The 18501-nt window shown below is 32.3% G+C and overlaps 1 protein-coding gene across 4 annotated transcripts in view; it reads left to right on the forward strand.

Moving 5' to 3' along the window:
* LOC128238282 (delta-like protein 1) overlaps positions 1 to 16767 on the forward strand; it is a 48793-nt gene extending 32026 nt beyond the window's left edge. For 2 of the 4 annotated variants that reach the window (XM_052954022.1, XM_052954023.1), the window contains exons 12-18: positions 671 to 751; positions 5084 to 5173; positions 9697 to 9786; positions 12979 to 13068; positions 13247 to 13312; positions 13632 to 13709; positions 14766 to 16767. In XM_052954022.1, coding sequence (XP_052809982.1) covers positions 671 to 751; positions 5084 to 5173; positions 9697 to 9786; positions 12979 to 13068; positions 13247 to 13312; positions 13632 to 13709; positions 14766 to 14830 — 560 coding nt within the window. In that variant the 3' untranslated portion in view covers positions 14831 to 16767. The remainder of the gene's footprint in view (positions 1 to 670; positions 752 to 5083; positions 5174 to 9696; positions 9787 to 12978; positions 13069 to 13246; positions 13313 to 13631; positions 13710 to 14765) is intronic. The other 2 variants (XM_052954024.1, XM_052954025.1) reach the window with 2 other exon arrangements.
* The last annotated feature ends 1734 nt before the right edge of the window (positions 16768 to 18501 follow it).

An 18501-nucleotide genomic window follows, 5' to 3' on the forward strand; every position in this document is an offset into this window, starting at 1 on the left:
CTACTTACGTCGTCACATATATGTATAGTTAAACACTATAGGGCAAATAAATGCGACAAAGAAACAAGATACGTTTAACAATGTTAGGTTTCATTAGAATTTTAATGAGATATTTGAAAGGAGCCAGTCATTACTAACATTTTGCCTTAAACGAATTTATTTTAGATCGGCAAAACAATGCACTTTTCACATAACCATCATTGGATATTCAACCATATTCATCTTTGAATAGTGTTGGTTTTCTTGCCAGCATTGATCGTGAAACCTGTTTAAGCTTAGTTCGATTACCAGCAGTAGTGTCATGTGATAACTGTTGCTTTGTAATGTTTAAATGTAGAATTAGTTCTTGTCCCAATCACGTTACTATTAAATGCAGTTCTTGTACACTTCAGAAACTTTGATTTACTTCTACAAACGATTCGGTTCATTTAAATGCAGGTTTATTGTACTTTGGTCCAAGTGAATGACAAATTATTCTGAATATGTTTGCAACTCATAAGAATATAGCATAGTATTCTCTCAATTAATAAGGCGTTGGGTTAGTATCGCAAAAAGTTCAAACAAAGAAGATTGCATTGCTAAAAAAGCTTAGAATATATTTTGTTTAAATGTTTTCGTTTTTCCCTTATTACCCGAAGGAAAATTATCAAGAATAATATTATTCTTGCAGACATTGAGGGGGAATATTCCGATGGACAATGTGGTTCTTCAAATAGCAGTCATTCCAAAAACGATTACATTGAAGTTGAAGGTAATCAATATTCAAAATAGATTCTTACTTAAACGTTTATTGTAATTATTATTTAATAAATTATACACCCCCCCCCCCTAGCATTTTACCTAGGAAATCCTAACTACAATATAAGTTCAAATATTGAAACTACAACTTGGTCCTAATTGTGTATGGACATTACCCCTAAATTTGTATTTGAGTGTAGCCACAGAGTACCTGTAGTTTTTGGTTGCAGGATACATGAGTTTCAGGGTTATATTGCATAGAATTCTGTAGTTGGTAGATTTAATTTATTTGTCAGAATCGAGTAGACACAGCCATGACCATGGTAAGCATAGTATCTGGATGAAAAAGGTTTGAACTCTGGCTTTCATACGTTCGGTGAAATATGGAGTCCAATCTGTGAAAAAAGAACATTTATATTTTCACTGCAAACAAAGGAGTGAAAAATTCAACTTTAAAACTACTGCTTTTATTTACTTAAATTTAAGTTACTTCCCTTTGACGAAAATGGAGAACCTCGCTCTTGAAGAAGTTTGAATTATGTCAAACATAACAATTTTATTTTCAAAAACGTATTGCACATGTTTAAATAAAAAAATGTTTTTTTAATAAATATAACTTGCCATTCATCAGGGAAATATTCTAGGGGGTTTCCAACGTATTATTGAAGCTGAAACCTCAAACATTTGCTTTCATACAGAACATGAGAGACGAAAAAAATGCTTGAATATAAATTCGATGTTTAACCATGGATATAATATATTTTCGACTGGCTTTGTTAGAAGAACTTCCCGGAACATTCACACTATAAGTATCTGATAAATAAATCCCACCACAAGTCAAATGTAAACCTGGAGTGATCTTTCCTTTTTCTGTAGAAAACAAAACCTCTGAGTTTCACTGTTCCCCGACTAAAAGTGTGATTAAATACCAATATATCATAAAGCTTTTTACTATTGAAAAAAAAATCAAACTTGACACAAATAAGCAATTATTCCAATGTAAATCCCCATTTGGTTTACTAAAAATGCCAATCACTCAAATATTCACGCAGTATGTGGTGCGCAGTGTAATTCGGTAAATTTATTCATGTCGTATTTAATTTTAAAACAAACAAACAAATAATGCATTAACTGTTATATAATTTGGACCATAAATGTTTCAATGAAAGTGTATTGATGAATGTTAAGGAAATGTTTTCACTAAAACAAGAGTGAATCATAAACGATTCCTCGTCAAGCCGGAAAGACAGTCTGCGTCTTCGACGATCAAAATTTAGCGTAATAGACGTCCTACGGGATTTAAAAAAGGAGATATTTGGAAAGGTAAATTAAGATACAGTCGTTGACCGTTGTATCGAAGTCGTCGGGACCTCGGTAAATATTTTAAGACAACGAGAATTCGATACATCCTTAATACAACAAGTAGCTCCAAAACTAACACATTTGAGTCCAAATTTGTGATATGTCGTTGTTTTCAGTGTAAGTTCGTATTATTGAAAAAAAGATTTTTACGAGTGGCCAAACCACGAGCAAAAACGTGATACATTCTTATAATGAAATCATCACATATCCTCGATGTATTCAGAATTTCTCTTGATATATTACACATCATTAAATAAGATAAAAAAAACCTTTTTTTCCCTCTTTCGATGTAATGACCAGAAGTGATGAGTTTTATGCGATAAACGCCTTTAAGAATAGGCACGTTTGACTGGACGTAACAAATGTATTGAAACTATTGCAGGTAAATGAATATAGAAAGTTGTTTTAATCAGCAAAGTTTGTATTGTGTGCTCACATGATGCAGCAATTATCAACGTCCGAGAGAGATTTGAGGTTCTCAATTCAATTGTTATATTTGTGCCAGTTTAATAAGAGACAAGGTTATTTTAAAGAAACGTTTATCTCTCACACTTTATGCTAAGCAAATACATGTTGGAACCTCATAAATAAATCAGTTAGAGCAAATGAACATGCATGATTTTAGGTTAAACATTTTTTGCAATGCTTTAAGCAGTTATACGTCAAACATATATTTGTGTTTTCACCTAAATATAGGTTTTTGAGGACTCTTCATACTCGGAATAACACATTTCATAATTCATTTAAATGATCGTAAATAGGCAACAGTCTATTCTGACGTTTCAAGTAACTCAGGTTTGGAGCGATCTTACGTGCGTAGTCAGACAGACTCATATACTTCTAGGAGTATTTCGATTTTTAAAATGAAAATTTTGAATGGCCTAAAAATGATTTTAGATATAAACTTAAAGCCTAAGTGATGGATACAGGCCAAAAATGAAAACAGATCCAAATTCTCATTACAAAGCATTCTCAGACATTGTGGTACTTTAACCCGTTAAACCCGCAAGTTTATCGGATCTGTATTCAATAAGACAAAGTTGAGTTACATACTGACGTATCTTCAAGATCTTAAATCATTAAAAACGCTGGTTAGTTCCCTGCTTTACCAAATTGTCATGTAAATCAAAAGTCTTATAGCGTGATTTACAACATACAAAAGGCGACTCCACAACATCTTACCCGCCTTAGACCGAACTTTCGTTAGTTCTATAGTTTCCTATGACAACGAGTTGAAATTTAATTTGTAGTCGAAAACGATTACACTACAATTTCATGCTTCCAACAATGAAAGATACGTATCCTTATATTACACTTGTGGGTTGAGCTAATGTTTCATTTATCCCCGACTCGAGACTGCTTTTATAACATTGTTTTTTACATAATTTAAGTGCGATATATTGTGCAAGGAAACACATTTATAAATCAAAGCTAACAAAGAGCCTGTTTACATAATTAAGATACAATGAATATATAGTTATTAATTATCATTATAACTAGCGTAGGTTACCTGGTGGAGTGGGTATCACATCAAAGATTGTCGATTGATAGATTTGGAGTTAGAGACTGTCAAACAACAAACTATATTCGCCTTTTTAAACACATATATTATATAAAATAGATAAAAGCATGCAAATTCTTTAATGATAAACTTTTTTTAAACGTCTCGTACGGTCCCAAGATGAGTATACTTTAATAAGTACTGTATACTCTGCCTTTATTAGTAATAGATGTAATGAGTCAGTGGTGGAAGCTAAGAACTGGGCAAAATTATGATCATGACTTAGATATACACTGTTTACAAACTTTCTGACAAAAGTGTACAGTACTTTGATGTATCTCTAAACTTGATCTAGATATTCATTTGACTTTATTTGAAACGGTTACCTATGCAAATTTTATTCAGACAAATTAACATAACATTTGGTTGTTCTAAAATAACGTTTTGATATTAGCAAGTGCAAATCTCCAGTTTTTTTCCCACCTTATTTATTTACCTAATGTGTTCAGTTGCATCCTTTCCATACTCAACCCCTGTTCCACAAGTCCGACAGTTTTTAAAACATCCTTGGTGGAAGTACTTGAAATTGGCCCTAGCCATGCCCCTTGACCTAGTGATTTAGGTGTTATGGGTGAAAACAAAATTTTAATTCGAACACAGAGTGCTTAGAGAAATGCTCGATATTAGTTCGCTAAGGTATTAAGTGTCTACATAACAGGAGCGGTTGACTATGATGTGTAGATATATACTAAAATCACTGATGTTTTTATGTCCATAAATTTCGTTGATATTTATATTTTTCATGTGCATTGTTATACTAAGACTATATTCAAAAAAATTATTCATTGGTAATTTCTGTACTTCTTAATTGAGATATCTTTTAACTGAAATTAAGTTATTGATTTTTTCTAAAAAAACTCACTACCTTATAAAGAAATAATTATGTAAAACAACTCATTTTTTTCTTACTGTACTGAAGCATTAGATATTAAAGCAGAAACACACAATATCACATTAAGTGTTAAATATTTGTCATCTATATGAAATAAACCGTATAATTGTTAAAAGTGGCAACAATGGTATATCAATAATACAAGAACTTAAAAGTATTTATGCAGCCACAAATTTAGGTCGAGTCCTTTCTTTTACAATGTTAATAGAGACCATAGAGTCGGGTTTATCTACAAGCACCAATACAATACCAATTAAAGTTTTTGTGTCAAACATAAGTTATATAATAACTTCGATATATCAGATTTATTTTCGAAAATGTTAAAGGACTTAAAGGAAGAGGTTGTTTTCTTTACTTCGAAACAGCTGAAAATACAACTTGAAAATATTCAATATTGTTACCAATGTTATTTTATTTTATGTCTCTTACTTTGTACTGTATAGTGACAATATAATTCCATGTTTTTTTTTAAAATGAGAACTAAATTATTATTCTGTCTTTAAATATTAACATTTATAGTACACTTACAGATCCTGACAACAGAGAACGGATTGAACGGAGCACACCAAATGTTAGCGGTTCTTCCAAACCCACTTTCGTAAACCCTGAAACTCCTAAAGGTATTGGTGACTAAACGTAGCTGTATAACTCGATTAAGTTCGTTTTGCGAACAGAAAATCAATGCAAGCATCAGTCATTTGAAAGTTCGTTTAAGTACTAAATCATTTAATATATTCCACACTATATCTAACTCGACTGCAGTCAGAGTTGCGTTAGCATACATTTAAAGGTGCTAAAAAGTTCGAGTTTCAAATGAAGAAGATGACAAATGTGATATTTTGAAATGCTAAACGCAACGCTTATGTCTCACACTCCATGCCAAGGTGCTTATGTCTCACACTCCATGCCAAGGAACGCTTATGTATCACACTCCATGACAAGGAACGCTTATGTCTCACAAACCATGCCAAGGAAAGCTTATGTCTCACAATCCATGCCAAGACATGTTTATGTCTCACACTCCATGCCAAGGAACGCTGATGTCTCACGCTCCATTAAAAGCAACGCTAATGTCTCACACTCCATGAGAAGCAACGTTTATGTCTCACATTCCATGACAAGGAACGCTTATGTCTCACACTCCATGACAAGGAACGCTTTTTGTCTTACACCCCATGCCAAGGGATGCTTATGTCTCACATTCTATGCATAGAAACGTTTTTGTCTCACACTGGTTGCAAAGGAACATTTATGTTTTACACTTCATGATAAGAAACGTTCGTGTCGCAAACTCCACGAACAGTAACGTTAATGTCTCACACATCATGCTAATGAACCGTTATGTCTCACACTGCACACACAGGCAAACATACAACTGAACCGCATGAAGATATTCATATGAGCAATTAAAAATTCATGGTATCAGCTTAACCTATATTTGCACTGCTTTAAATAAATCAAAATCAACTGTGTTTTGAAACTTCTTAGGTTCTTTCCTAAGATGTAGGCGGCGGGTGCCTTCATGATCATAACGAGACTTTTGTTAAGCATCACTTTTGCCATCTTGTTTATCGTGTATCAAATGGGGCTGATTTAATCATAGACAGATAGTTCTGGATGACCACATTTTACAAAAATAGAACATGGCAGTCAAAATATCTATAGAACTAATTCGTTAATAATAATTCTTCTTTGTGGACTAATGAGATATAATAAATAATTTGGTAACTCCTGATTGATTGAATGTATTGGTTTTCTGTATTAAAAATGCATGGAATTGTTGATCATTGATCATTAATCATAGTACATACTTTACTTTATATACTGTTCAAATATTTTATGTATACAACATATATAATATAATAAAATATATGTATTGTTATAAACGTTAGGGCAAATAAATGCGACAAACAAACAAGATACGTTTAACAATGTTATGCTTCATTAGAATTCTAATGAGATATTTTAAAGGAGCCAGTCATTACTAACTTTAAGGTGGAACGCGACTATGAGCGAATTTTCGAGTAAATGTCTGAACATTGGTAAACGTATAAAAAACCATACGCCCAGTTAGGAACTGTTTTTACTTTTTCAATATTCGGAACAGTTTTGAATCTACGAGTCTTTAAAATATACCACTGACGTCATTTTTGAGACGTCTGTCTTATTGTTGCGTTCCAGCTACAATATACGATATTTTCATCAATTCTTCGTTTACCGCTATGTGATTTCAACTTCAAGTGCGTCTTGTGAAAACGTTCACAATTAAAGAAAGTATTATAATTATATGGATTACCTTGATTTACGGCTCGAGTCGAGCGTTTTGGTGACGCCATCTTGCCCTGAAACCTACCATTTGGTCACATGGATTCCCCGCCATGTTAATGCAAACAAGTAGATCCAAAACTAACACATTTGAGGCCGAATTATGTTCTCTCGCTCATGTTAATATCCGCTATTGAACCGGTATTATTTTATGTTTCCGTTGTGATATGTCGTTGTTTCCATTGTATGTTCGTATTATTGAAAATAAGATTTTTACGAGTGGCAAAAACACGAGCCAAAATGTGATACGATCTTATAATTGAATCATCACATATACTCTTTGTATTTAGAATTTTGCTTGATATATAACACATCATAAATCAGATAAAAAAATTTTTTTCTCTCTTTCGATTAAATGACCAGAAGTGATGAGTCTTATGCGATAAAGGCCATTAAGAATAGACACGTTTGACTGGACGTAACAAGTGTATTGAAACTATTGCAGGTAAATGAATATAGAAAGTTGTTTTAATCAGCAAAGTTTGCATTGTGTGCTCACATAATGCAGCAATTATCAACGTCCGAGAGAGATTTGAGGTTCTCAATACAACAGTTAAATTTGTGCCAGTTTAATAAGAGACAAGGTTAGTTTAGATAAACGTTTATCTCTTATACTTCATGCAAAAGCAAATGCATGTTGGAACCTCATAAATAAATCAGTTAGAGCAAATGAACATGCATGATTTTAGGTTAAACATTTTTTGCAATGCTTTAAGCAGTTATACGTTAAACATATATATGTGTTTTCACCTAATTATGCGTTTTCGAGGACCCTTCATACTCGGAATAAGACATTTCATAATTCATTTAAATGATCGTAAATTGGCAAAAGTCTATTCTGACGTTTCAAGTAACTCAGGTTTGGAGCGATCTAACGTGCGTAGTCAGACATACTCATATACTTTTAGGAGTATTTCAATTTTTAAAATGAAAATTTTGAATGGCCTAAAAATGATTTTAGATATAAACTTTAAGCCTAAGTGATGGATACAGGTCAAATATGAAAACAGATCCAAATTCTCGTTACAAAGCATTCTCAGATATTGTGGTACTTGAACCCGTTAAACCCGCAAGTTTATCGGATCTGTATTCAATAAGACAAAGTTGAGTTACATACTGACGTATCTTCAAGATCTTAAATCATTTAAAACGCTGGTTAGTTCCCTGCTTTACTAAAATGTCATGTAAATCAAAAGTCTTATAGCGGGATTTACAACATAAAAATGGCGACTCCAAAACATCTTACCCGCCTTAGACCGAACTTTCGTTAGTTCTATAGTTTCCTATGACAACGAGTTTAAAGTCGAAAACGATTACACTACAATTTCATGTTTCCAACAATGAAAGATACGTATAGCTACATTACACTTGTGGGTTGAACTAATGTTTCATTTATCCCCGACTCGAGACTGCTTTTATAACATTGCTTTTTACATAATTTCAGTGCGATATATTGTGCAAGGAAACACATTTATAAATCAAAGCTTACAAATAGCCTGTTTACATAATGAAGATACAATGAATATATAGTTATTAATTATCACTGTAACTAGCGTAGGTTACCTGGTGGAGTGGGTATCACATCAAAGATTCTCGATTTATAGATTTGGAGTCAAACAACAAACTATTTTTGCCTTTTTAAACACATATATTATATAAAATAGAAAAAAAGCATGCATATTCTGGAAAGATAAACTTTTGCCATGTACGTCTCGTACGGTCCCAAGATGAGTATACTTTAATAAGTACTGTATACTCTGCCTTTATTAGTAATAGATGTAATGAGTCAGTGGTGGAAGCTAAGAATTGTGCAAAATTATGATCATGACTTAGATATACACTGTTTACAAACTTTCTGACAAAAGTGTACAGTACTTTGATGTATATCTAGACTTTATCTAGATATTTATTTGACTTTATTTGAAACGGTTACCTATGCAAATTTTATTCAGACAACTTAACATAACATTTGATTGTTCTAAAATAACGTTATGATATTAGCAAGTGCAAATCTCCAGCTTTTTTTCACCTTATTTATTTACCTAATGTGTTTAGTTGCACCCTTCCCATACTCACCCCCTGTTGCACAAGTCCGAGGTTTTTAAAACATCCTTGGTGGAAGTACTTGGAATTGGCCATAGCCATGCCCCTTGACCTAGTGATTTAGGTGTTATGTATATATTTTTTCATTGGTAATTTATGTACGTTTTCATTGAGCTATCTTTAAATTGAACTTAAGTTATTGTTTTTTTCTAAAAAACTCACTACCTTATATTGAAATAATTATGTAAAACAACTCATTGTTTTTCTTAACTGTACTGATGCATACGTTATTAAAGCAGAAACACACAATATCACATTAAATGTTAAATATTTGTCATTTATATGAAATAAACCGTATTATTGTTAAAAGTGGCAACAATGATATGTCAATAACACAAGAACTTAAAAGTATTTATGCAGCCACAAATTTAGGTCGAGTCCTTTCTTTAACATCGTTAATAGAGACCATAGGGTCGGGTTTATTTATAAGCACCAGTACTATACCAAGCAAAGTTTTTGTGCCAAACATAAGTTGAAATATAACTTCGATATATCAGATTTATTTTCGAAAATGTTTAAGGACTAAAAGGAAGAGGTTTGGGTTTTTTCTTCGAAACAGCTGAAAATACAACTTGAAAAGGATCAATATCCATTGTTATTTTTTTTCTGTCTCTTACTTTGTACTGTATGGTGACAATGTGATTTCATATTTTTTTAAATGAGAACTAAATTATTCTTCTGTCTTTAAATATTAACATCTACAGTTCACTTGCAGATCCTGACAACAGAGATCGGATGAAAAAGAGCACACCAAATGTTAGCGGTTCTTCCAAACCCACTTTCGTAAAACCTGAAACTCCTAAAGGTATTGATGACTAAATTCGTAGCTGTATAACTCGATTAAGTTCGTTTTACGAACAGAGAATCAATGCAAGCATCCGTTATTTGAAAGTTCGATTAAGTACTAAATCATTTAATATATTCCACACTATATCTAACTCGACTGTAGTCAGAGTTGCGTTAGCATATATTTAAAGGGGCTAAAAAGTTCGAGTTTCAAAAGAAGAAGATGACAAACGTGATATTTTGAAATGTTAAACCGGTATGCTTACTTGCTAGATTCTACATTGAAAAATATGTCAATTTTAATTAATTTAGTATCATACATTGCGTAATGTTACCGCTATTGCATAAGGATGGGTATTCCGTGAACATCGAAAAGAGCACTTTTTGTTTTGCAAATAATTATTTACTAGCAAAAAAGCTACTAGCCACTTACTTATAGAAATATTTTTTAATATGTTTACATTTGAACGGATTAAGACTATAAGATGAGTCTTTTTATGTATTTAAGCAGTTAAATAAACAACAGGTACGCATTTTAGTCCTTGCAGAACATTAACAAAAACATACGTTTTTGACGGTCCCGACATGGGTTTGGACCTACATAACATTGTATAACTGATTAAATATCAGTCACAATTCTGATCTGGCAATAAAGAAAATGGTTTGTTAACAATTGACAGTAAAATAAAGTTGCTTTACATTTATATTTTGGCCGTTTTATATCAATCAAAACATGCATGCATTGGTCACATTGGTCACATAACCGTACATTCATCATTTCTATTGGATAATCAATATTCCCTAATCTTTTAATTAATTATTCAACGAATGGTTGTGTCAGCCCTGCATGTGACTACATGTCTCAAAATACGGAAGTGCATAAACATATTTTAAGTTATAACGTTTGTATCGAGCATTGATATCATTGGTGTAAATTGATATCGAAGGATAAATCAACTGATACTATACAAAGAAAACATTCAAAACTACTTATGTGCGGAGCTTGATGTGTGGTACTGGAACAAAACCAAAACACACTGAAAAAAGTTGAATTCAACTAATAATGTTAAAACTCTACAAAGAGTTTACACTGTATAGCTTGCATACATTTAAGTGTTTGCTTATTCAATTGGGCAATGAGTAAATGTCACCTTTTACAATTTCAAATATACAGCAAACATGGTTCCTAAAGGTTAAAACATTGAACCTACTGGAAATTTTGGTATACTATTGAATCATGCATATCACATTTCAAAGTGAAAATAATTCATAAGAATAAGCATAGAACATATTTATTCTTATTGTTGTTATCAACGACAAAAGTATGTCAACTCTACAAGAACTTAAAGGCATCAATGTAGCCGCTAATTCTTGATAACTGGCAACTTTAAACGTGTTGTTACTTGTTGCAGTTTTCAACGTAGTATTTATGATAAGACACTTATTCAAATGAAATATTATATTCTTACTCAGTACTTTTATTTTATGGATGAAATTAAAACATTTGTTTTACTTCAGATTTAAACAATTAAGCGAGAAAATGGTGACTTATAATAGTAAAAGTCAGTAAAATAAATTTACAAACTTTAAACACGTTTTTCTCGAAATTGAAATTGGCGTCATTGTACCCCTTTCTAAAAGCATCGTCACATACTGTTTTTTCTCGAGTTGTCCGTCCGTCTGTCCGTCGCCTGACAATCAAAACCCGTGACCGCTCCCTATCTCTTGATCGCTTGATGGATTTTTAATTACTTGCTTCAAATGTTCACCATATTATGTTGATGTGCGGGGCGCATGTTGCAACTCGTTTGGTTCAAGGTCAATGGAACACGTAGAAATCAAAGATAATATGACTACATTTCGTGACCGTTCCATATCTCCTGAACCGTTTGAAGGATTTTAAAATAACTACCCATGCAGAACGGTTCATTGTGAAGGTCAAAACTTTAGGTAATGTTCATGCGACTATTACATGACTAAATTTCGTGTCCGCCCCAAAGTACTTAAACTCCTTTAAGAATATTGAAATACATTCCAACAAAAATTCAAAATTTTGAGATGATTTGTAGAAGGCATATGAAAACAAGTTCTGTTTATAGTCAAGGTCGAACACAGCGATCAAAGGAAATATTATTGTGTTTCGTGTCAATTACAAATAACTCGCCTCAAATGTTCACCGTATCAATACGATGTGTGGAGTGCATGTAATAGCAAGGTTTGGGTCACATTTTTAGGTGAAAGGTCAAATGACTATAACACTACTGCATTTAGTGTCCGCTCCATATCTCGTGAACCGCTTGAAAGATCTTATAATAACTACTCACAAAAACACCATATTGATACGAGGTGTAGAGCGCATGTTTCATGCCTTTCGGTCTAGGTCAAGAGCGAACTCAGATGTCAAAGTGCATATGTCTATAGTTTGTCTCCGCCGTGTATCCTTTGAACCATGATGAAGGATTATGAAATAATTACCAACAAATGCTTACCATATTGTGAAAAGCGCATTGTGTAGAAATAAAATTAATTACTTTAAGTGAAGATACTGTATAATCTTCTGTAAAAAATGTTAGCTAATGAAGAAATGAAAGGAAAACAAATGTGCTCCTAAATGGATTCGAACCGCTATCATGAATCATTCAAAAGATGTGTTGTCCTGTGCTTTACAACATAGGCTAAAGCATTAAAACTGAAGAGTTTCAAGTGGAGGTTTTCATTAGGGATATGCTACCTTAAACAGGTCACCAAAGACGTGGCCTTTCTCTTGATTAATTTACCTTGATATAAAGGAAGTTCATATGCCGTGTTTGATCGATAACTGCTGTGATTTGTGCAATTATATGAAGTTGCTACGGAGATATAGTCATGCCCTATCATGATACGATCATAACACAAACATTGATACACTGCCCCGTTCAGTGCTTTGATTACTTATTTATATTTGCTTAAACATTTTTTTTAAATATTGCAAGCATATGTTACATGACCGTTATATTACCATTTAGTTTGGATAATAAGATGTCTTTACCTTTTAATTCATGATTTCCTCCGAAAGGTTGTTTCAACCCTGCAAGAGTTAACATGCACAAAACTATGAAAGTGTTAATAAAGTGAAGTCTTCGTGAGTTTCGGACTTATTTATATGTTCCCATAACAACACACGTTCGTCAGCGGTCGCCTCGAGGTTCTATTGTTCCTTTGTCGTTTGCAGATGGCGTACAGTCTACGGGCGGCAAAATAAATCCACTACTGGATCATCCAAAAACAGAAATAGTGCCATCAGATGCTACTAGCCAATCCGGTAGGAATTTTATTTAAACCTATAATGCTTACCTATCATGCTGGAATGCCATTGCGTGATTAGCGTAAACATAATTAAATAGATGATACAAATATGTTAACCATTTATAGTTCAATATATTGAATACTTATAATTGATTAGTTTTCTATATTGAACTAAATTTCTTGTTCTCGTCTAGGTATATCTTCAAGAACATATACTGACGAGCAAGATCTGACGGGAGCAACAAACATAAATGTTATTGGTAAGTAATGTATATACATGCAGTTTCAATAAAGGTCATAGTAAAAAAAAAACTTGTCAGCCTCCTCACTAATCATATAATATTCGTTAGGAGTAATGACGTAGTGTAATAATAAAATATTCATTAGGATCAATGACATAGTAGTTTTATAATAAAATATTTTTTACGAGTAATGACATAGTGTAATAATATAAGTTTCGTTAGGAGCAATGACATACAGGTTTTATAATAATCATAATGTGTGTGTAGAAATCAGAAATGTCATATGATTTATGTTATATCAATGTACAAATCGCGATCAGAAAACGTATGCTTTCAGGAATGGAGCTATCGGACAGAACTATGCGATTAAGCAGCTCGGTATGCCCCGACGAAAATTGCCCAAGTGTGAATACTGGTAGGAACAATTTGATTTCATTTGATACTATTTCGGCGTGTTTGTTTGCTTATTTTTTGATAATTGAAACATTAAACAAAAGTTTAATTAAGGCCTCTTTTTTATTATGCGTCAAAAATGTTTTAACAAAAAGACCGTTGTGGTGCTAAGCACTAGAAAGTGGAGGTCAACGGTCTATTGTTCTTCGCCGTCAATGATTCATAAGGATGTAATTAAGATATCGGAGAATTAATCTGGTGTTTGAACTAAAACAGCTTGAACGTTTTGGCAGAAGTAATTGAGTTGGAATCACAGCGTTCAAGAAAAGCACATACAGTTCTTAAAAATGCAAATAGACACGCTTTTGGCTATAAAAAAAAGCAAAACAAATATTTTGGAAACGCTTAATTCTACAGAATGATTACAATTTGCATGAAAAATCAAAATGTCGACCTGACTCCAAGCAAATAAAAAAAAACAATGAAACTTACTTTCAGTTTACTCTTTTCTAGCGCTTGGAACCACACACACACACAAGCATATAGTTAAATAGATAGTTTAGAACCGAAGTTCAGATGAACCTTTGTGTATACATCTGATTCAAAAATATTTTTTATTATGTACGTCCGGCACAAATCAAATATTTAGACGTAAAATTAAGTGTTCTCGTGATGATGAAAACTTTTTTATAAATAGAAGAATAAGTGTTCAAGTATTAATATTATTCGCATACTCAGGCTTCCGTTGGTGTATGCTCTGCCTAATTTAAGAGGCCTCATATTCCTACTTTAAGAGGCCTCATATCTTGTCTCTGCCGAAACCTGCTATTCATCTAACAGATATATCAATGTTTTCTTCTATTTACATTATTATTTTGTTCTTGTGAGGCCTTTATTGCTTGTAGTCAATATGTTTAATATTGATTTTAATATGTTTGACATCATTCACATGTCATATATCATTTGACAACAGAGCTTTACAACAGTGAATGTTTATTGGTTTACACCACAAACTGTTGATTTTGAGACACACAGTCATATTTAACGCTAAGTGTCTAATTGGTTTAAATTCATACAGGGAGTGACAGCGGAGGTGATGCACGCTACAAACGGTCTCCTCAAAAGCACACGAGTAGTCAGTGAAAAGCGGCCACTCATATGCTCAACAACTTGCAGGAAGATACATGCCGTCGCGTCAACAGTCCAAATAGAGCTACATGCGGCTGTCTGCAAAAGACAACTATTATGAACAATCTCCTTGTCATTAAATGTTTGGACCATTTGTTATAAATATAAATATTGGTGATAACTGTTTAAGCAAACTTTTATCAACGAATGTTTGGGGTATTATTAATAAAAATAGCTGTTTTCAATTGATTGTAATCATTTCAAATGTTGGGTAATTTCCATCATGCAGGAATCCAGACTCGTTTAATATTCTAGGATATGTTACACATCTATAAAAATGTAAAGTAATAATGCTACGTATAATAAATTTACATGAAGGCTGTAAGCAAAACAATGCTTTAAAGTTATATTGCGTCAACAGGTATGAAACTTTAATTTCCACTTTCTAGATGTATGTCGAATACCTTAATAGAATGCCACTTAGTAGTCATCGCTCTAGGGGGTTAGTTGTTTTCGATAAATGACATTAAATATCTTGTTTTGCTTTTCATCGAAAACAACATTTAAAATAAATTAATGTTTGATCTATTATTTTAAATACGAAAAGAACTTCTTTACATTGTTGTTATGTTTATCATACTTTTGACATTGTTACGTTATACAGGAATTGTGTTGATCGATCAGCAAAGAATTGTGGTTTTATAATTATTGAACTGTGTAAAAGTAATTATGTATAGCTGATGAATGGTCGTATAAAGTCTGATTATTGTTATATATTATTTATATGTTTTTGGATGTAGTACAGTTGACTACTTTATACAAAATACTTAAGTATTTGCATATACTTTGACCCTTTTATACATGATTTTGTTCACTTACTAGCCCATTGCAATCAATTAGTCAATCTTAATTTGTTTGTAAATCTGAAGATGATTTTAAACATCGCTTCGGTATTTGAAAAAAAATCAAAACGCGATTGACGACAGTGTATGAATTATATCAATATAGACGTTATTATATGTAGAATATCATTTGTTGTCAGTACAAGATGCTCTGATTCGTTTGTGCTGTGAATACAAAAGGCAATATTAAATCATCTAAAAAGATAACACACATAGTAAATTTCCCATGATAAGTTGCAAATGCCACAGAGAAAAAAAATGATCACAGAACATGGAAGGTCTTATTATAAATATTGAACAACATATTATAGACTGATTAAATAACATAAAATAGCATACAAGCAATATTAAACCACTTTTAATAAAGCGAAGAGTAGAATTACTAGGTCAAATTTAGTTCATCAATTTAAAGCTGTTTAAATTCAAGACCCTAGGAAGTTTTTAGAATAATTAATTAAATATAGATATTTAGAAAGACAATAAACGTCCATTAAAAACTAACCTTTAAAGATAAATAAACCTTTAAAGAATATCCGAAATTAAACGACCATAACTGGAAAATGAAAAAAAAATATAAGAAGTTGAAAAGTATCTAATGGACAATAAATTATTATGAAAACAGTCAAAACAATGAAAATGATTATTTGATTATATAGACTAATGCATCTGGTTATTTGCTAAGGCAAGTTTTTTTGATGTTTAGTTGATTTTGAACACGCCATTGACTGCGTTTTGAGAGTAAGGTTTAAGCAGAAATATATTAATGCAAATTAATATTTAATTAATTAGAATTATTTGAAAATGATTTTTTTTTTAATTTTAGTTCATGATTTCGAAATATGTATATTCGCAACAAGGAAAGTAGTGAGTTCAGGAAAACCATCGGCAGTAAAAGAGAATTTTAGCTCAAAAGAAACGCTATACGTAAGGAAGTTGTATGTCGTTAGTGAAAATAATGAGTTGGTATGTTGTTTTATGTTGTTTTAAAATGATGTCAACAGTGCTTTAGTTGTAATTAGTTAATACAATAATAATAAAGGATGATGTTTATATTGCGTTTTAATAAAGATTATTTACCTTTAAATGTCATTTAAATGTCAGAGTACACATGCGCGTGTCCGCGCTATAACTTTCTTATGCATTGATGGATTACCATATTACTTGGTACAAATGTTGTCCTTATTAAGACGATGTGCAGTGATCTTGACCCAGGTCCATGCCTCAATGGTCAAGGTCACATATGACATTTAAAGGTCATAGTACACATGCTTGTGTCCGGGCTTTTTACATTAAGCAGTGTAGGCATGTCAATTCTTACTGGATTTATTGACCTTTTATATTTCATGTAATTTTAGCAACAATAACTGAATTGATCCAGGTACTCAAACCAATTGCAATCTGTGCACCGATCAAACAAATTGTATTTCCTATATTCCCACTCTTGACCAGTGGTTGTGTACAATGTTGTTCAGATTCAACGTACCAGTCAGGTTGCGTGAAAAAAACGAAATATACTAAAAAAACAACGGCTGGGATATAGCCTCATTTGGACTGCCGTGTTTACTTTGTTTCTAGTTATTTACTCCCTATATGAAAGTAATTACAATTTCATATTTCGTATTACTATACTCTCAATACATTATTCCGATTTACGTTAATCTTTATAACGTAGTTCTTTGCCACTATTATACTGGCAGAATATAAAGTACGCATTTGATTATAGTATTTTCAAAATACTTTGAATGTAGGTTATTGCAGCATATAAGCTGTTTATCTTATTTTTTATTTTACGCGGGTTCTGTGACTTAAGCCGAAAGACACCCCTCTTTCAGAAAAAAACAAACGTTGTTCTTCGTTTAACTGATAACATGATAAACCAAACGTTTTCTTGTTATGATTTTTCAGGCGTTCATAAATGTCGTTTTATTTTCTAACTGGCTAAATTCAACAAACAACTTAAGGCATGATCTTATGTTAATTCCCCTTCTTAAATTCAAGTTAAATACAAGTTCCTAAAAGACGAATACAAGGTATCTACATTAATCAGGACTATATTTAGATCCGTCGTAACATAATACATATTTTAACATTCATCATCAATGAAGGTATCGAATAGTTATCAGCAAGGGAGTCATTGTAACAACGACATGGGTAGGATTTAAGATACTTTTTGCTGTTTAAATGGATTATTGAAGTAAATTTATAATGAATAAAGAAACGAATGCTCTTTCCAGGTATGAAAAATATATTTCGATATTTAATCAACTTTAACCGGCAAAATAGATTCCGAGGCATAGGTTCTCTGATTTGAAAGACGCACTATAATAATGCAGAATTACGTAAGATTCTAATGACTTATGAGGTTGTACTATATAGCATATTTTCCCAACATGAAATTATATCAAGAGTACAAGTAAGACTAACTCTAACATTATACAGCAATACCATCCAAAAACACAGAATAGAATCAACAACCTTAACTATTAACTAAAAAATAATGTAATTTATTTCGATTAAAAAGTATCCCATTGACGGAATTAAAGAGCACCTGCCCTGGCTGCTATCGACATGCTTATACCATAAACACATTCCCTCTTATACACAATGAGAGATGCAAATGATAAAATTCAGTTGGCAATCAAAGGGACTTGTCCTTCTTTGTGAGAAAAAACATGCGACAACTAATCAAAGTTATTATGTTTTTTGTGCCATCGAATTTGGTTGAATATATGGTTTATTTTCACTCCATGGATCGCTTATTGATCATTCGCGTTCTTTCGAGTC

This window comes from Mya arenaria, chromosome 6 (genome assembly GCF_026914265.1).
Source record: "Mya arenaria isolate MELC-2E11 chromosome 6, ASM2691426v1".
Taxonomy (NCBI): Eukaryota; Metazoa; Mollusca; class Bivalvia; order Myida; family Myidae; genus Mya; species Mya arenaria.